General features: G+C 40.8%; 1 protein-coding gene across 5 annotated transcripts in view; it reads right to left on the reverse strand.

Moving 5' to 3' along the window:
• The window catches only part of HIVEP1 (HIVEP zinc finger 1), a 122,504-nt gene that overhangs the window by 70,604 nt on the left and 30,477 nt on the right, over positions 1 to 21,423 (reverse strand). Inside the window, exon 1 of one of the 5 annotated variants that reach the window (XM_033052012.2) lies at positions 9,945 to 10,501. The exons of the other annotated variants lie outside the window; for them this stretch is intronic. Within the exon in view, the coding sequence (XP_032907903.1) occupies positions 9,945 to 9,984 (40 nt within the window). The 5' untranslated portion in view covers positions 9,985 to 10,501. Of the gene's footprint in view, positions 1 to 9,944; positions 10,502 to 21,423 lie in introns of those variants that run through there. 5 annotated transcript variants of the gene reach the window in all.

Raw genomic sequence — 21,423 nt, forward strand, 5'->3', positions numbered from 1 at the left:
AGCTGAATCTTTCTCACTCTATCTGCACAAATAAACCCACTGAAGTTGCCAGCTTTGTCAAAGTGAGCAAAATTAGGTTCTAAACATAAATCAATTTAAGCAGTCAGAAACCTACAAGTACTAAGATTGCTTTCAAATTCCTTGCAGATTTTTACAAAATAAAAGTCACTGACATAGTCTCTGGAAACAAAGTTAGTATTTTCTAAGACAGCATTGCTACCACATTTCTATTAGGGATGTTTAAAAACTGATTGCAATGCTGGTATTTCTAGACAGTATTGCAAGGGTGGTTTATGGATGGGGACTGGGGAGGTGGTAGTGGTGAAAGAGGATTCTGATCTTACAACTGCAATGTCATTTAAAATCCCAAGTATCCATCCACACTGGTCAGTCAGATTTGCATTGTTCAATTTTGCTGGGGTTGGTTTTTTTGTTTTGTTTTTATTTAGGATTTTTTTCTGGTTTCTCTTTTTTGCTTCCAAATTTTGCTATGTATTTATAACCATAGAAGTCAGTAAAGTGACTTGATTTGTAAGAGGCACTACAATCAGACAGATCTAAGATAAAAATAAAACTCATTATCTATAAGGTTGCTCTCAAAAGTCAGCTATCACACTGGCATCACAAGAAATTAATTCATCAGTATATTTTTGACAAGCACAGTTTTTTTTCTCCGAAAGGTCATTTTTCTAAATTAAGCTAAGTATTAAATATCTTTGCTGTTCTGTCACACATCCCAACTCCTGAAATGTTTTCACAGTAAAATCAAATTACATTTGAAATAAACATATGAAATAAAGTTTAACATGTATTTAAATTTGACATTTGTACTGTAAGCAATGTAAGCAAACACTAAGGGCTGTTTGTACGTTTTATAAACTACATTAATGGAAAATGTGCTTACTTGGTAAATACAGTATAGCCTAGTTTTGCCCAGAAAGTATCCTTGTTTTAGAACTCCCCTAAACACACACTGTTAAGCATGAGAGGTAGATCTGGAAATCACTGCTGTTCATATCACAGTCTGATAGTGAGGGATGAGGACCATATTTACTGACCATGTGCCAGAATCATAAAATAGTTTGGGTTGGAAGGGACCTTCAAAGGTCATCTAATCCAATCCCCTGCAGTGAGCAGGACATCTTAATGAGATCATGTTGCTCAGAGCCCCATCCAACCTTATCTTGACTGTTTCCAGCGATGGGGCTTCTAACACCTCTTTGGGTAACCTGTTCCAGTAGTCTCACCACCCTCATAGTAAAGAATTTATTTCTTTGATCTAATCTAAATCCCCCCTCTTTTGGTTTAAAGTCATTATCCATTGTCCTATCACTAATGCCCTTGTATAAAGTCCCTCCCCATCTGTGGGGACTTTCCTTACTGAACTAGGGAGCCCAGACCGATATCCTGCACAGTGTCCTGCTGCATGCCACCTCGACATCCTCCCGTATCTTTTCCCTCTCTCATCAAACAGCACTGGAATGGAATCCACCAGAGCTGCTGCCCAGGACTCTGCTTCTGATTCCTACCCTGCCTCTTCTTTCAACCAGCGGGGGTGAAGCCTTGTGATGAACTATGGAAAATACCCACCTCTCCCCTTCTGCGTTAGGAAAGGAAACCTACCCGCAACACCGACAAGAAAAAGCAGCTCCGCAGGATAAAAAACAGGAATCCTCTGGTGCCAAGCACACATGCCAAAGACAACTTCTCTTTGTGAATAAATACAGCACAAAGGTTCTCCTCCCCTTTTGCACCTACTGGAGTTCCTCTGCGATGAGTGCTGCAGCGCCTGCCTTCCTGGCAGGCGAGGGTTACAGGAGTGTCTTCACTTATGTAAGTGCGTTTCTTGAGTACACAATTACCCAACACACCCAAGGCACTCCAAGGCTTTTTTTTTTTTTTTTTTTTTTTTTTTTTAAAGAAAAATCAGTTCCTTTCCAGCTGGAACATTTTTGTTTTTTTGAAACCTAGGTCTGTAAGCAAAGCCTCAGAAGCGTTCTGAATGTGGTGCGCCGAGATCCACAATATCCCAGTAAAGGAAACATTAATTTCTTGGCAGCACAATTCTCTCCCTATCTACCGGAACGTAGGCTGAGCTCCAGACTTGCAAGAGACCTCGACATTCACAAGAGCCTCCTCCATTTTCACCTGTGCACCTTTTTTCCTCCTACAGAAGGTCATCAAGTATCTGCTGAACATTCCTACCAAAGCCACAGAAGACACCTACGCCAGCAAGCCCCACCAGCAGGAACAAACACCCCTTCTGCCATCTTACAGCACAAAATACTTGACTGTGTTCTTCCTAAATTAAACACTTCAACTCGTTTTGAAAGAGAAAGAGAAAGCACAGGATATGAACAAATAAGGGAGTATTTGCCCAGGAAAAGGAAATTAGGCCTTCAGTGGGGAGATATCTGCAATTGTTCAGCTGCAATAACATGTAGAAAATCTAACTCTGCATTTGAAAGGCCATCAGTGAAATCAAATACAGATTGTCAGGCAGCACTGCATATACCACAAGAGCCTTATTACCAGAATTCGTACCTACCACAGTTTCCTTAAAATACCTTCTCCCTCCTGAACAAGTCTTCAGCTAAAGGCCATTCAAAAACTGTGGAAAGATTCCCTTTGGGCACACATTCAGGAAAAGACACAGCAGGAACATTCTGTGTAGGTACCAGTCACATCCATCATCACTAGGTCTGTGCCAGGCAGAGTGTGACAGAAATCTCTGATCACATGCTGGTAGAAATAGGCCTTTTTTACTGACAACCTGAATAGTTGAAAGCATGAAGGAATCCAAATCATTCCAATGTTGATGTAAGATTTTAATCACACACTTAGTTTTTTAATCACACAGATCTGAAGGAGACACAGGGAAAACACTGGTGTTCATATCACAGTCTGCTAGTGAAGAATTGTTGCTCCTGTTTACTGAGCAGTGTGCCTAACACATATAAAAGGGAAAAAAATACTTAGTCCCTTTCTCCCAAGAAGTTTAACTTATCCACACTCTTAAAAAATACTGTTTCTATTTCACAAGCCTTACAGAATTCCCAAAACCCATATCTCTGCTCAAGGTCCTACACATCCTGAGGAAGTTGCTGTGTCTGTTCAGGTGGTTTTCATTCTTCTCCCAAACATCATTTTTAACCATTTTCTCTGAAGCAAAATGGTTGAACTCCACAACTATACTGTAGGTACTGGAGGTACTGTAGAATTTGCTTGCTTCATGGCTATGTTACACCTGATGACAGCTCAGAGGTCTGGAACAATACCTTAGGAGAAAGGAAGATGTGAAACATAGCCAACCTGTAGCCTGCTCTTTGCCATGCTCCCACAGTGACTCAGGGCTTTGGAAAAGTGCATTAGTAAGAAAAGCTCCCCAAGTGACCCTCAGGGCTGGTGGTGATGCCCAGGCAGCTGCTCTGCACCACCAGAACTGCTGCAGAGACGGAAGCAGAGATGGGCATTCCCATCTGGCAACCACCTTGGCTACAGGAAGGGTCAGACACATTTTTCCAGACCCCCAAGATACTGACAGAGCCGTGAATGCTCAAGTTGAAAGGATGTTGACAAATGTTTGTCCTTGTCATTATTTGAAGTAGAAGAAAAAGGTTAAGCTGTCTTAGAGAAATCAAATGTTTTAATACAGACAAGGACAAAAAAGACGTTGTCAGGATGCAAAAATGCAACCTCCATAAAACTGTTCATGGTTTAATCTATGCAACCAATAAAGATACCGTAAAAATAACCATGCTACATTCTGCTTGAATGCTGTTGACATAAGATCTATGGGAGAGAAAATAAAAAGTAAATAACCAATCAGTCTGCTGTTACACTGCTGATTGCTGAAGATACACAGCAGGAAATGACACCTTCTGTCTCACACAGTTCAACAAGACTTAAAGCAAACCAAAATTTTATTTGCAATATTTCATTTCTAGCTCAGATTTGAGATGGCTGACCATGTTAATTTACAAATCTTTGCTTTATATCACATCTAATTTATATTTAAGAAGTAAGATTTGAAAACAAACAATGCAACAGTAAAGCTTCCTCAAGGCATAATGCCAATGAAAACCTGAAGGCTGCACTAAACCACACTAGCAAACACATTTTGGGAATGCCTTGTACAGACCAATAAGAAACTCTGTGCTGTATTATCAAAGGGGCTTTAAGTATTATACTGCAAATCCTGCATAATAAGAAGCAGATCAAACGTATCAACCTGTATGCTCTCATCTAAAATTCCCCTATAAGAATTCCTCCTAGGTTTTAAGAAAACTGGTTGACAATAAATGTCAGCTGGAGACTAAAATGCATTATATGGCACATTATCCCAAAACAAGTAATGTATATACATCAAATCAGACCAAAATAAATTGAAATACATCATGGCTGGGAAATGCACTGTTAAGGCACATGCAGACTTCCTAAACCCGGAGTCAGTACTGGGACTCTTACTCAGCTATTCCAGCATTTTTAAATCTTAAATTCAATGCTCTTTAATGATGTACTGGCCATTTCTCCTGTTCCATTACTACCAAAGGACACACTCTTTGGCTATATATGGTACTTGACACCTATCTTTCCCTGTAACTTTAAGGTTTAAGGATGAGCTTCAGCCAGTTTTACACTAGAAAATATTTTCTCGAATAAGCAGTTTCATCTTTCCCAAAAACACACAACAAAAAATGTCAAAACCCATTTTTTCAAAGTTTTCTTTCAAGTTTTTTATTCACTTAAACTAGAAGCCATGCAGACTTCAAAAATTCAAATTTAGTACAAAGTCTTTAAAATTTATAACAAAGAATTCCTCATTTAACACACATAATTTCAGAAAAACTGAAAAACTATAGTAATATGACAAATTTTTGAGTTTTCTAACATTTTAGTTTTTGTTGGTTTTTCTCCCATTAAGTACAAGTTATAAAGGAAAGTAAAGTCACACTTCTAAAAATAATGTCAACACGGTCCTATGAATCTAATTTCAATGTGCTTTAATTGTGGATGTTTGAGTACAGTACATATGTACTCTGAAAGTCATCTGACAAAACCATAAGGAATGGCTTGGCACACACTTATTACAAGTGGATTTAGTATCTATTGCTTGTTCCAATCTGTGAGCAAATTTACTACTGTTCAGGGGACTCCTGAAAATTACACCTGATTTAAGCAATTTCAACAGGCATATGTTTTGTTTTTTGCACTAACAACATTGTAGCCATTGTAAAGCAACATTTATGGATGTTGAAATACAGGGCTTTTTCTTTCTTATATATCCACCCATCCCTTGCAGCAGTATGAAGGCACACACAGGTGAATATATCACACAGAATAAATTAGATGAATCTGAAATACTTTCCCCAACTTCATGTTCCAGTCTCAGGTGAGCATTTGACTCTTCACCAAAATTTAGACAGTGCTCCGGCTGGCTATAAAATTCCCAAGGATTTTAAGAGAAGCAGAAATTTGTCTTTCAATTTTATTAGGAAAACAAAACTTCCTGGCACAACCCCATGACATTCACCTATCTGTGGGAACTCCCTTGTTATTACTTCCATTCCCCTGTGGCAAGAGACTGCAAACCAGCCAAATCTCACACAAAGGTTCACTTCTCCATCGCACCTGTGGAATCCCAGGGCGTAGATGAAAGTGAGGACTGACTGCCTTGGAAAACGTCCAGGCACAGACTAGTAAAAACAGCAGGCAGCAAGTCACCTACCAGAAGCTCAAAATTCCCTCTTTTAAGGCAAGAGGGAAAAGGGAAGGAGATTCTTTGTTTTGAGCTTAGTAATGGGAAGGCAGAAGAGAATTTGTAGGATGATGATGATGGAGACGTGAGGGAATTTCGTAGTGAGGGGAAGCCTGCTCTCTACATTTAGGAACTTGTCATGGAATATGTGGAGCTTGGTACCAACGCCCAACTAAACCTTCCTATGTACTTTATAGTTCCAGTCCATAAAACAAGATTTCCACGCTCCAAGAATTTATTGGAAAGATAATTATATTCCTAAGGAACTTAGTGGCTAGGCACATGAAGTCTTACAGAGGTATTTAGATACTTTATTGCCAACCACTTACATAGAGATACTCTAGAGTTAACCCCTTGCCTGCCCTCCTGAGCATATCTTCTCATTTACCAGTGCCCTTTCCAATGACGCACAAAAATTTAAAGGCAGTGTTTTTTTGCTGTTTTGTAGAATCATGGAATATTTTGGGTTGGAAGGGACCTTAAAGATCATATGGTTCCAACCCCTCTGCCATGGGCAGGGACATCTTCCACTAGACCAGGCTGCTCAAAGCCTCATCCAACCTGGCCTTGAACACTTCCAGGGGCATCCACAGCTTCTCTGGGCAACCTGTGCCAGTGTCTCATCACACATTATTATTGCATTCAAGGGTGGCCAAAATTCCTCCCGCCCTTACATATTCTGACAGGTAATGCTAACTAGTGAGATCAGAGACTCCCAAAGCAGCTAATGAGTCAAAGTATCAAACTACAGTTCTCTTAAACCAGCCTGGTTTTCAGCAAGAGGCTTTCTGAAAATCAGATCCTATTAGATTTTCTCAGAGTGGGCCCACACAAAGCTACTGCTGAAACCCTTTTGCAAAAACATAACTGTTTTTTGTATGTGTCTCCTAAATACAGCGTAAGCCAATTTTGTACAAACAATGCAAAATTTGGATACTTAGAAAGTAGCCTCTTCTTCCAACTTGTAATTAATTTAAAAATCAGCAATCTTCATAATACAGTTGAGAATTTTCAGAAGGCCTTTGTGACAGGTTTTAACTAAATCGTTTTCCCACAGAAACTGGTAATCTCCTGCCAATTAAAACAGCATTCATCTAATTCAACTCTCAGGTGCTCCCAACAATCACACTCATAACTCCTAGGTGAGGTAACAACCCATTTCAATCTTTTAGAAAATGATCTTTAAAGATAAAACTTATTATTAGGTCATAAAGCCCTGATATTTATCTGGCAATGATGATAAAGACATATAATAAGGCATGGATGTTCAACCAGAATGAATACTGTGTTCAGTTATGAAGTGGTTTACAACCACATACTTCATAATATACAAAGCCCAAACAAGTAAAGACGAAACAGTACGGCAAACCTGTAAAGGGTCTCAAATGGACACGCAGACCACACTAAAAGAAACCCATGTGGTTCTTCAAAGACAGCTCTGCCTCCCACCTGACACTTCCCCTCTGGCTGAGCTAGCTTCATTAAGATTCAAAAGCCTTATCCCTGCTTCTCAATCTTGCTCACTACCCACTTCTGGATGAAAGACAACTTGCAAATGTTTAGGATCACTTTTGGTAAAATATACTACAAAAACGTGCACCATCAGATTTAATATCACAAAAAGACTTGCAAATATGGGAAGATTTATGCTTGGTGTTCTTCTGAAATCTCCTTCTAAATAAATCCCATGGTTGAGCTATAGGCACCTCCTAAATGTCTTTTCTCAACATAGGCAGGACTGGATGAAGCAACATTAACAGCTGAGCCTCCGGTACGTGCCATGTCCTGTCATCTGTCATCTCCAGGCGCATCAGCACTGCTGGGGGTTGTAATCAAATCATGGTCCATAACAGACAAATGAGCAAAAATTCTTCTTAATTTAAAATGTCATTAATTCCATTAAAACTATATTGACTGTGGTACGGGTCTGCCATTCTTAAACTGTGCACAAAAATGTAATTCCCTGTGACAAGCACACATATACCAAAATAAAGATACAGAGATGAACTAGTTCTGTGTCATGGAAGTGAAAATATCTGAAAGACTTACCTACACAACATTGATTAACACAAGCCATAAATCCAGGGAATTTCAGAAAGGTTTCAGAAATGAAACAGATGACATGGCATGTCTCACTTCCTTCAAGGAGGAATTACTTACTGAAACCCTACACTGTCAAAGGTAGCAGCAAAAGCAGCAGCAATTAATGCTCTCGGCTGCATTTGCCCAGCCTATCCAAAATAATTTTATGGCCAGGCTTCATCCATCTTAATTTGTTGATAATTTTGCCAAGGTAACTGCGATCAACTTATTAAGTTTCAGGCTGAACTACTTTGGGGTCAGGGGAGATGGGAGGAAAAGAAAGGTTAACGCCAAGTCATGTGTTTTCCTCAGACACCTAAATAAATAACTGTTGGTGATGCAGAACAGCACTGCATATAAAATAAACAGGAGTCAAATCCTATAGCTGAAACAACCAAAACAAAGTTACTTTATCTCTTGGAAAGTAGCTGTCAGTATGAACAGTCATATGCAAAAAACAGCTGAATTACACATAAAACCCCTTCGTGTAATATTACTTCCAGATATGCAGCAGAAGCAGTATTTCCAGGTCCTGAAAAGTCAAGGTCTATGCCAGTTTGGGGGCAACTGAAGATGTCTAAATGCAAGCAAAGTTCTCACATCCAAACACTTCCAGTTCTCTGAGCAAACAACAATTGCTCAGAGAGCACAGAGCCAATTTTGCAGGCTGCTTCAACAGGTACCAGGCCTGCTTTGCTAAATAAACACTAGCAACAAAACTATCAAGCAAAATCCCCATGGGAAGTTTCAAAACCAGAAGGCACCAGAAATGGCTACAGGCGAATCTTCTACCCTCCAGGCACCCCTGCTTCCCAGCCAGGGAGCTCAAAAACTGATGCTCAGCTCCTTCCTGCACCACCTGGAGTGACCTGAACTGTTGCAATAAATCCCAGCTTCCGGCTCCCCATGCTGCCCTTGTGCTCCCTCAGTTCAGTACAGCTCTAAGATTTGGCTTTTTGTGATGCCAGCTCTGATTTCGGCTTTTTGAGAATATCAGCATGTGTGCACACAGGTAGCAGGCAGGCATTGCTAACTAAAGCAATGATGCTTTACTCAAAAGTCTTCACACAATAAATGCTCGGCTTCTGGTAAACTGGTTGGTTGAGACTTTGTTGGTTTCCAAATACAGCTGGGAGGTAAAGGCCTTGTCAGAGCGATAAAACCCAGTGGTAAAGCTACACTACAGCTTTGCCTGTTTATACAGCAGTGTCCTCACTTCTATGCTTCAGAGTTCTCGTAGTCCATTTCTAGTTTTTTTCACATAAATAATATCTACAAAAGTGAAATGCCTTTTCCTCCATAATGGCCTTGAAGCTAATAACTATTTTAGAGCAATTCCAGTACAGTCGGAAGCTGTTATTGGCTGTTTATGTAACAGTGAATTAACCCCCACTGACACCTTTCAGGAATTCAGAACCAGAGTGCACGAAATGTACTTTGCGAGAGCTTGTTAATATACGGTAAGTGCAAGAGCCGTCTCAATTCAGAAGACTGGCTTTCAAAGCAAACATGCTTAACCTGCAGTTTCAGTCATGGAAGAAATTACTCAATTAATTGCAGGCAACAAAAACAACAGGGTTATAACTAATGTACAGTATATGCTCTGTGGGTGTAATGCAAGTTCATTTCCCAGAAGTATTCTCTCTTACATTTCTTACTCCACTGCTGTTAAACTGTTTAAGAATGTTAAATTCACTTAAGACTTTTTCCCCACACACTTCTGTTTTCTGGCAATGAATATTATTATTAACACAGGTAGGGGCTGCTCTCTTAAGAAACATGTTTACAACACAGTAAATTTGGAGACCGGTATTTTTCGTACTCAATTCTAGACCCAACATCATCTTTTCCAAACTTAAAATTGAACAGTGGGATTTATAAAGTTTTTGCCTGCACTAATGACATCTTTGCAGCAACAAAGAGACCACAGCAAAAGGGTCCAATAAATGCTCACCTGCCTCTAGGAATTCTAGCAAGCAAAGAGCAGTGAGAAGATCAAAAGCACAAGAAGACCCCACCAGAGTTGACTGCTCCCATTCTGACACTGAGGAAGAGATGGTGTAAAATACTAATAATAATTAAAGATAACGGAAAGGAAACTTACCCAAGCAGACACTGATGCCTTCTCCCGTCATTCCTTCCATTCATGTAAAAGACATCTGTCAATTATTTGATCTGGGCTCGATATCAGCATAGGGCTGGTACTTGGATTCGCTGTTCAGAGATTCTCAGGGTGTGTTTGTGTGCACATCTTACGATTAAAATGCTGACAACTAAGTGTGATAATAAAATATGCAGATGAGGATTAAAAGAATCCCCTTCCAGCACCTGCCAGGCAGCTCTCAGCAGGCACTAGGAACATTCATAAAGAAGGATGCCTCCCGTTTCCATCGAGGCCAATTCCTCAAACCCACCTCCCTCAAGCCTTGCAGAATTTTTCTCATCCTGGCCCCCATGCGAACGCATCTAATCCTCTTACCCCGAGAGCCACCCCCGCTCCCTCCCTCCCAGCTTTATTTTATTTAAAACGATGCCTGCAACAGCCCGGAGCTGCCCGCCGGGTCACCCCCCCGGGACACCTGGGCGACCCTGCCACATCACGTTAGGCGCCGCGGAGTGACGGGTTAAGACGTAATCTGTCCCTCTCCCCCGGCTTACGGATCCCAGGAATCCTCCCCCGCTATCTCGCCATGGCAACGGCACCACCGGGAGGGCGGCGGGGCCGCCGCTTACGCAAGAGGCGCGCGAGGCCGGGCCCGCGCGAGGCCTCGGGGCGGCCCGGCCTGAGGGGCTCCGGCCCGGCCTGGGGGCGCGCCGTGCTCCGCTCGGGGTTTTCCCTCCCTTTTTTATCCCCTTCCCTTCCCCCCTTTTTTCCTCTTTTTTTTTTTTTTTTCTTTCTTTCCCCCGTGAGTATTTTTTCTTTCTCCCCTTTTCTCCTTCTTTTCCCTTCTTTCTCTTTCATTTTTTTCCATTTCTTCTTTTATCTCCCCCATTTTAATCTTCTTTTTCTTATTTACTCTTTCTTTTTTATCTCATAACATCCTTATTTACTCTTTTCTTTCCCCCTTTTTTCTTCTCATTGTCCACCTTCTTTATTTCATTTTCGTCTCTTTCCTCTTGTTTCCTCCTTTCCCACACCCTGTTTTTTTTTTCTTCTTTCCCCTCCCCCCATATCTTTGTAGAGTTGGTTTGTTTGTTTGTTTGTTTGTTTGTTTTCTTCTCCTGTTTTTGATTTTTTTCTTTTCCTTGCATTTCCGACAGCCAACCAAGAACCAGCTGGTACAGATTTAACCCGCTCCAATCCCATCTCCCACCATGGAAAACTGACCACAGCCAAGCCGTTGGACAACCCGCCAATTCCCATTCCTACTTCCCCGGGAACAGGCGCAGCAGAAAGGGGTTGTGCGCCTTTGAGTTCTTCAAATTAATAACCCTGGGAAGGGCAGAGAGCCGGCAGATGAAAGGCAAGGTATGGACTTTGATCGTGCAATCGGAGCCATGCGGGCAGGCTCCCGAAACATGTGGAGCACCCCTGAAGGTCAGCCTGGGCTGATCAGATTGCAGCAAGAGAGCCACAGAAAGCAGGGCAAATGGAGGTGGAAAAATCTATACACCCAGATATCTGCCAAGAGATGAAAGAAAAGTTTGCCTCTGATGCTGGGATTTATGAATAAGGTAAATGAAGCCGTAATCTAACACTTGAGAAGATCCTTAGGTCTTCCTTCAGGAAAACACTTAAGCATGTGCTTAAACCCATTACTAGTCAGAGCAGCCCATAAGCATTTGCTGAAGGTTAAGCACAACCTTCTTACAGGGAGCCCTGTAAGTACTGTGCTGATTAAGGTGGGTTTTTTCCCTTCCAAATATGAGCCACAAAATGAGTTGCCCTCATTACATTTTAATATTGTCTCTGTCTTCTTTCAAATTAAAGCAGAGAATACAAACAGAAGGTAAGTCTTATTTTACATTAAGACGATAAAGCCCAACATTACATTTTGTCGTGGTTTTTTTTTTTTCCTTTAAGATCAGTTGGCTGCACAACACCATGCATCCCTATGAATAAACATGTTCCATGAGGAAGAAAAAGCACATGGAAAAGTGATTGCTCTGCTGGTCCTAAACTCTGGAATTCTCTTGATGTGCTGTTACAAGCCAGAAAAGATCACACAGAGCACTGCATACATGCATACATACATATGCTTTATCCAGCGATCTCTTTTGAAGCAAACCTGAAAAAGGCTGTAGATGGTGTACACATTTCAGCTATTGAAGGTCATGGATAAGACAGCTATTTATCAGTTCAAGTAAGGTCAGTGTTACATCCACCAGCAGAGAGCTCTGCCTGTTGCACAAATGACACTGCCTGCCCTTCATGCCTCGAGAAACTTTTGACAAGCTAAGCATATGTAACAAACCCTACATACAACTGCTGTAGTTCATTAATGTTCAACAGGAAGGTATTATATCTGAAACGGATTCCATTTCTGTATGACAGTGCATTTCCTTTCCTCCAAGGTCTCCTCTGGTGATTTCTGACAAAGAAATTGTATCCACTGATGGAGAAGGAAAGCTCACTAACTAGTGAATTGGTAGTTGTGGGTCTTCCCAAGAACCATTCTCCTTTGCTGCTATTTAGGAATATTCTACCCCACATACTAAACTATTGGTTCATTTATGTTATTTATACACCCAGAAAAAGGGACCTTGGAAAACAATTTGTGCTGGTTTTAGACTTCTAGTGGAGCTAAAATCAGGGTCTTGGTTGAATTCCATAACACAGTATTGAAGGAAAACACTGTTACATAACTCCTCTTTCTGGGAGACAACCTTGGTAGAAGAGCTTGTGAGAAGCAGTCAAATGCTTTGCAGGTCTTGATACGGATGGCAAAAGTAGGAAGGCAGAAGGTTACCTTAAGGTTAGGGTGTTTCCCATCCTTATTAGATATATACAAATGCTACAGGCAGGCAGGAACACTTCTGCTACATTCCCCTCCAAGAAACTTCTCACTTGAAGTAATTTGCCCTGATAGATCCTGAGCTAAAGGCAGTATCTTCTTTCTGGAAACCTTGTTATTATGAACAAATAGGGACAAAGATATTAAGAATAATCTCAAATGTCTGTCCCTAAATAACCAATCTACCTTTCAAGAACTAAAGGTCTCACCACGCTCCTGTACTTGGCATGGAAGCTGGACAAAAGAAATGAAGTTTGAAACCCAGATACCACAACTGTTCTGACGTGCCTCGCTCAGCCCTTCAAACAGGAAAGCAAACTCAAGAAGTGGTAGGTTGGATCTTAAAACCATTTAGTCATTTAGGTTAGAAATACCTCTGAGACCATCGAGTCCAACCGCTGACACGGTGCTGACAAGTCCACCATTGAACTATGTCCCTAAGTGCCATGTATACACATCTTTTAAATACCTCCAGGGATGGTGACTCAACCACTTCCCTAGGCACCCTGTTTGAATGCTGAAGAATCCTTTTGCTCTTTCATTCTAAACTTAACCGAATATAAAATTGTCATAGAAACCATTAAGAGAAGATCACGATCATGCTGCAAAAAAGTCCTGCAAGTGCATTCAGCTGTCCATGGATGCACTTACCCATGCATCCATGTGAAATTACCCGTGAACTTTATGAAGGGACTCCTTGGGTGAATGCTGTAGGATGTCTATTTAATTATAAGAACAAAAAGGGGAAAAATTAGATGTTAAAGTCTTTCTCACTGTTCTCACAGCTTAAATACCCATGGGCAGTAAATCAACACAAGTATGATGATGAAATTAGTAAGTAAACAATTACAACCTTCACTTGTGCACAAAAGCTTGAAACCAAAGAAAGATCAATATGAATGATCCCAACTCCAAATTTGTAAAGCAAATAAAAAAGAAGATGCGTTCTTATGTGAGATCATAGCAGGGCATAAATGGCTTCAAGACAAAGCATACATGAACGAGACTCTCCTCTGTGAAGTCTCAAAATTGGATGCTGAAGTACCACCCATGAGTTTTCCCACAGAAGCAGAACCTTGAAGAGAGTGTTACTGCTGGCACTAGATTCCATGCAATGACCTGGCAGCGTGTCATTACCAGATAAGCTTCTCTCTCCTCCCCCAAAAACAAGCACAAAATGAAGGATGCTAACAGTCAGTGTCATTAGGCACTGGAGATCATTGCACCTGTATCTCCCTACATTTGCTTCCTTCTTGGAGGATTATTTTAACAGTCTATTAAATAAAGTTAACTAGCAATGCAACAAGAACAGATTACAAAGTGAGGATCTCAATTTTCTGAAGCTGAACTCTCAGTCTCTATCACTGGAGTAAAAGTCCAAGTGATGAAATAAACCTTGAACTTTGTTGCTTTACTCATCATTTTTGGAAACAAAAGAGCACCTTGTCCCAGACACCGCAATTTAGCAACTTCATCTGTATACGTGTCAGAAAGAGGGAGCAGAAAGCTCCAGCCAGCCAGTATCCAAACAAGAGCATTCCCCCAATCAACGTCACTGACTGGAATCGCACTTGGAAGGGACGCACACCAGTGCAGTCACTGTCACACCACCATGACCCAGTTCCAGGCAGGAAGCTGGGCTCCCAACCCAGTGGTCTCAAAAAGTGGGCCACACGAGCAGCAACCAATCATGTAGGTACAAAAAGTGAGAGAATGAAAATGGAGCTATTTACCACTAACAGGTTCAGCAGAACTCATCCTGCATTATCCTGTTAGCTCTCCCAGAAGCAAATGAGCAGGAAAGTTGACAGAGAAGAGCTTTGAACTGGAACTCTGGCAGAGGAAAGGAAGGATCATAACGACCACAGCATTCTCAGATTCCAAAGTCCCCAAAGGAATAAGGGGTAACTTGTACATGTGTACTGGTTCTCTCTCTCATCTAAGCCCCCTCAATTGTTCCTGAATGTGAAGCTCTGTATCACTGAAGAAAAAGGATAACAGAATCTGTCTATTCCTGATGTAGAGCATTCAGCTGCCCCAAAAGACAACACTGCAGATACAGGAAAAGAGAACTATTTAGGTATTTTTCCCATTTTTTGTCCAAGGTAATTCCAAATAATGAACCGGGGGAGGGAAGCTCACTATGTTACCCAGGTTCATCCTAAACCGGATTGCAAGATATATTAGAAAAAGACATCATTTCACTTTAAATACCATTGAATAAAAACTCCTACCTGGGCTTGAAATTATCTTAACTATACTTTCCAATGGTTTCGTCCTGCTACACTCCAATTTAAAACCAGGTAAAACGCAATTATGAATCATATTCAAACAAGGTACCTCAACCAATTTAAACTATATTTAGACCACAGTATTTTTACTACTAAAGAAACATACAGAGGAACAACATGCTTGGAACATCTGTCGCAGTGATTGAAAGAAGTCTATGACAGGAATAGCAAACAGTTATTTTCTCTCCTGAGATGATGTCAATCTGTTGAAGCAAAGTATCAGTGAAGAAGATTGTTTCTAAGAGGTACCTCGCTCTGGCCTGTCTTCTCCAAAGCAAAAATGATTAAAATACCCCCTTGCTGTATAACCTTGTCTGCTTTGCTTATTATTATCTGCTATCTCTGTATCAGGGGAAATACTCTTTGTCAAAGCTAGTAAGCATGTTGCAGCATTACATGAAAAAAATAATTCATTTGTTCAAGTCTAAAAATGTCCATCTAAGGAAATTCAAATCTTAAAATGCATCAACTATTATTTACATTTAGATTATAAACTGTATGACTCAACACAATCTCTAAGACACAGACCTCTAAGCAAGACTGTCACACAGCATGTTCTGCAGTGATGATCAGAACCTTTGCACGTTCTTTATGACACAACTTTGCAGTTATTTCATGGAAGATAACAGAATGGCTCTCACTCTATGCAAATGCTGGTTCTCCAGGATGGATTTCAGTGTGGTGGTCCAAATCAAGGTTCTTTCCCACAACAAGTGTCTTGCCCACCTAGACTACAGAGGTGGAGAATAAAAGTGAATAAGGAAGGAGTCGCTGGGGGTAGTGATTGGGCTGCCTCTGAGCACTAAGGTATAGGAAATGGAGATGTCAAGCAGCAATGGAATGACTCCCAGGATTCATTACAAGTTCTTGGTGTATCACTGTCAATGGTCCAACTGTGGAGACCCAGCAAACAGTACCTCTTCTGACTGTCATCAGGCTGAGGTTTCAACCCCATTGCCCAGTGGCAGCCACACGCACTGCTCCCCTGAGCTAGGATCTGCTGGGGCCCTTAAATCAGGCATAGGATGCGTGATCAAGAGTGGCCAGTTACCCCACATCACCTGTCTGTCTGACACCATCAGCACACAGCTAGGGCAGGCACGTCTCTCTTGAGCTCTCATACAATAAGCCTTGAGGCTCAGCTGGAAGAAGATAGGTCTGGTAGGCTGCCACTGCGAGAGCATGGATGCCTTCAATAACTGACAACAATGCTGTGTGACAGGAGGCAATGCAGCCTGTGACAGGCCCAAGGTGGCTGCATTCGCACAGCCTGGGTGTTTCCCCTGTGCTTGGTGTTCAACTTGGCTCAGGAGTGGCAACCAGCACCACCACTGGTGTTCTCAGACCAGCCTGGGAAAGAGCTGCCCACCAGGACACAGCCCTGCCATGAAACCGCTGGATATGGCAGCACAGCCACAGCTGAGAACACCAGTGGGTTTCTATCAAAAAAAAAAAAAAAAAAAAAAAAAAAAGAGAGAGGGAGAGAGAAAAAGTGGTGACATAATTTAGGAAATGTGATAGGAGTTAAGATGGGGACTTCAAAAAAGCAGCCAGTTTCTAACCAGCGAATACGGATGTAAAAGCTTTCTGAGAAACTTAAGTACCAAACAGCTAAGAAAGAATCAAGTACCAGCACTCAGGAAAAAATTACTGAAAATTACTGTAAGAAGGGTGTGAAATGCCAAAGGCTGGTGATTATTTGAAGCAAAAGAAATCAAGCAAGGACAGGGATACTTACATATTCAATGGAATAGTTTAAAATCCTATTTTCTTTTCTTATGTAAATATTCCTGTTAACATATATTGTTTAAGAAAAGATTAATAAGACATATTTATATAAAATACAGACTTGAAAACAGAATTTATCCCTCTGTGCAGTGTTTTCTTGTAGCTATAGGACTGTCTACTTCAAAAGGGACTGCTACAAAGAAATCACTGTTAAATTTCAACTTAACTTTCAGCATCAAAAGTATTTTGTGTACCAATCAAAAAAACAAAAAAAAATCACAATTCAGCCACACTTGGGAGCTCATGTTGGGTTCTACAAAAAAAATTCAGGAAAAGTTGATGGCTAACTCACCCCAAGACTTGCCTTATTCTACCCAGCTCCACCCATGGCTCAAACCCTACTGTACTTTTATGAAAACCAATGGACACAGATCCACTTTCCTGAGAGCAGAGATTTGATTTCACTTTGCATCCACTGCTCCCTCCTTTGAGCTCTCCAGGAGGCATGTCAGCTCTTTACTCCTGTTCTTTTCACCCTTCCTTTAATTTCAACTGAGGGACCTTAGCAAAAGCTATCTATTTTAAACTGGTGGTGTAGAGACTTTTCCAGAGCAATAAAAAGGTAGGACAGAATTTTCTCTGTAGGTAGCAGACCGGCACGGCTCCTTTTTGACTATTCATTTTAATGTTGTCATGATTTTGTTGTAGTATTAATTATGCAGGAGAGCACACACAGCTTTGTATAAGCATCTTTTAGAATTATTTAGAACAAAATAACATGGAAACAGTAGTTACTCAGCATTTCTGCCAACTGTGCAACTCAAATTTTAGCACTGTCACAGAACATGCTAAACAGCAAATAATGTAGTCACCAATGGGCCTTGAAAGATAAGCACAGGTCAATTCTACGGGTGACTGTCCCATTTGTAGCAGTGCACATGCCAAAGGACGGAAGCAAAGTAGGATTATTAAGTGCACCACTTTGTGGATTCAATTGGTTAGCTACTTAAAACACAAAACAAAAAAAGCAACCCCAAGCCCCTAAACCAGACCACATCATGGGTGGAAGATATACTAAATTGAACAATATGTTTCAATTCAATTTTTGTCATTCTGGTTCGAAGCAGCCCAAAGTGAAAGACCTGAAGGGATATAAAGGGATCCCAGAGTCCCATATTATTTTAACCCAGTCCTTGGCCAAGTCAGTAATAGCTGGATCAAAAATTATAAAGGAATATAGCTGATATTTGATGATATGATTTTGCAGCCACCACGGGGCACCCTTCCCTCCTGGCTCCCAAATCCACCCCAGCCTCTGGTCCTTGCACAGGACTGTGAAACTATCCCCTTTCCTGCTGAGGATGGAAACAACATGGGGTAGCAGGTTTTAAAGAGTTCCCTTCAGGCTATAACAAGGAAATGTCGAAACGAACCAGGGTGCAGTCATAGCTGTGTGACTCTCCGAAAGAAAGCATTTAGAAACAGATTCATAAACAAGGGGATTGTGGCTGTCAGTAGGGGCTTAAGACCCATAATCGGGATCAGGCAACACAACGCGAAGCGCAGCATTTGCTGCAGCAGTTACTACACTTCTGTCCTTTTTCCAGCAACTTCTGCTGACTCAGGAGCACAAATTGCTGACATCCCTCCCGGGAGTGCCTCTCACACACTCCTTTGCACACACACAGAGTGTGAATATGGAAAGGAGTATGAAAGAACAAGTATATGTCAAAGAACTTAAAAAAAAAATAGTTCTGTGCTCTAACCACCTCTCTTTTTAAAAAATACTCTCATTAAGTGCTACACTGAATGAAAGCAGCTGAACAAACAATCTTGGGATTACTGGAAAAAATACAGTGCTGAAATTTTGCAGGATTTTAGCCCACTACAAAAACCCATGTTTTTTGTCCAATCTGGAAGACAAATTGTTTCAATGAGTGAGGATTTCCCCTCTTTTCAGGAATAAAAAACTCACTGTGCATGTGTAGAACATTCTAAATAACCAAAACCATCATGGGATTTGCATAGGTCCCCACTCCAGACACTGCAAGGCAACACTGCTCTTCCATATGTGGGAAAAAGATCACACAAAGATCTAAAGTACCACTTCTCAAAACATATAAAATTACTATTGTTACAAGAAAATGCATACACACAAACCCAACTGAATTTATCTAATACAAAAATCAATTGAACTGAATTTTTTTCCACAAGGAAAATGAAAAGGTAACACAGAAAAGCAGCCTGGGCTGCAAAGTGACAGACTTCAGCAGGCACTAGAGCAAGCAGGCAAATGTTAGTGTTAATACTATTAAGAACACTGTCTTGCATATACAGGAAAAAAATTTCTTTGGCAATCTCCTAGCCTCAAACACTTTATAACCTTGATACCCAAACTGAACTTCAGCACATTTTATGCCAAAATCCCTTTGGCATCTGCTTTAGTAACTGTCGAAAAAATATTGCGTGTTTTGTCCTTTTTTTCAGTGAAATGTTTACTGAGGTATTTAATCAGGAAGTTTTCCTCTAAGACATTGTTACCCTTTTTCTATTTCACTATCCCAGACCAGTCTCACAACCAGGTTTCTATCTTTCATCGACCGCCCATCTTGCACTCTCCCAGTTAAGCAGGAGTTCTATGGAAAAGAGCTAGAGGTTACAGCACACAATAAGCTAGATAAACATCAGCAATATCACACTCTTGCAAAAAAGCAAATGTTGTGCTGGAACAGACAGCAAGAGAGGTCTGTGAGGAAAGCCGTCTGCTGTACTCACCATTACTAGATGTCAACAGGAACATTTTGGTCAAGTTTCATTGCTGCTCTCTATGAGATATGTGGACAAGTCAGAAGATATTCAGAGAAGAGTCGAAAGAGGATAAATTAAGCATCTAATCTAAACAAAAGGAAACTGAAGGCAGAGAAGGTAACAGTCTTCAATTGTTCAGAAGGAAGATGCAAACAGGAAATAAATGTATTTTCAAATTTAAAGAGAAAAGACTTTACCAAGACAGTGAGAAAAGCTTTCTGGCAGAAAGAAAAGCACATGAAGAGATTATATGTTTATATATATATACATGTGTATACATATACATCACATGCAATATATATTGTGTCTTTTTATTAGGACGAGAACATATATCTGTATATTCTGTAGAGAGATGCTAGTTGCTGTCAGAAATTACTTTGCCAACTCTGTCTTAGGGTCAGCAGGTTAGACCATTCCTTGGGCACACAGTTCAGCCCTGTGGTTCTGCATGCAGGCAAACTGCCTTGCCCTTTGGCCAGCACTAAGTGCCCACTGAGGCCTATGAGAAAAGCAGTCCTTTTATTTTAAAAAGAGAAGCAAGAGAGTCTTCAGTCTTGCTGTCCCTGGTAGTCCTGGGTGAAGGTCAAGTATAGCCTGCCCATCAACAGCAAGTCTAAGGCAGAATGATGAAAGATGATGTAGCCATGTGGAGCACTGTAAGTCACCTGAACTGCACAAAAACCCCAGTGTCCTTCCAATCAGCTACCGAGAAAATAAAATCAGGGATTTGCAGTTAGCTGCTAAGAGGTCTACAAATAAGAAAGGGAAAAAGTGTACTGCAACACTACCTTCCACTTCTTTATACTTTACCAGCAGGATGCATACTATTTGAGGACATCAATCTTACCTGCACCCTGCCTCTATGTAAAGTATATAGCTTTTTCCCCTCTTATCTGTATTTTGTCTGCACAGATTACTAGTAGTTTGGGGCTAAAAACTATTTTACTTATTTACACCATCCCTCAAAAAAAACCAGAGATTTGGCTCACTTGACTAAAAGCACTGACCAGACATTAGCTGTCCAAACAAGTTGCATCTTCCACCTCACTGTGATATAGCTACAAGTTTGGGTTCTCAAAGAAGTTCTTTTTCCCTACTAATACAAATCTAAATCCACCCTCTGTCAGTTCAAAGCCATTATCCTTTGTTAAAGATCCCATTAAAAACCTTCCAGACTGGGGCTTTTTGGTGAAAATCAACAAACAGGACTGCAGTCTGGGTGAAGATCTCAGCCACCATACATATATGTTCCTTTGGCTTTTCTTTTTACCACAACACAGAAATTGGTAGTGTATTAAGAACTGAAGCTCTCTGAGAAAACAATCCAGGCAGAGCAGAACACCTCGGTAACAACATTACTAATATTACTAACACATGCTTGCCTTAGCACAGCCTTGTCCACAGCACATGCATAACTAAGTTTCAGCAACTTGTTTTGAAGTCACATCTCATGCAAAGCAACTGTTGAGTTTAACTACAGCAACTTTTAATAATTTATCAGAACAATTACTGGGCAGACACATGGTATAGCCAGGACCAAGGGTGCTTATCTGAAAAGTGTATTTTTCTCTCCTGCACATGCATTAGGGTTGTTGGAACACTGGGGTTTGATTCCCTGTGTGTGTCTATAGATATATATATATATAGATATATATATGTGTGTGTGTGTGTGTGTGTGTATATCTCACACACGTGTTCTCTGAACTTGAAAGGAAAATAAAAAAAAAGTTTATTTTATACTTCTGTTCATCCTCCTTTTTTTCTGAAGAAGCTAAAGCCTCATGCAAGGCTAGGGCAGATC

The sequence above is a fragment of the Catharus ustulatus genome, chromosome 1 (assembly GCF_009819885.2).
Source record: "Catharus ustulatus isolate bCatUst1 chromosome 1, bCatUst1.pri.v2, whole genome shotgun sequence".
Classification (NCBI taxonomy): domain Eukaryota; kingdom Metazoa; phylum Chordata; class Aves; order Passeriformes; family Turdidae; genus Catharus; species Catharus ustulatus.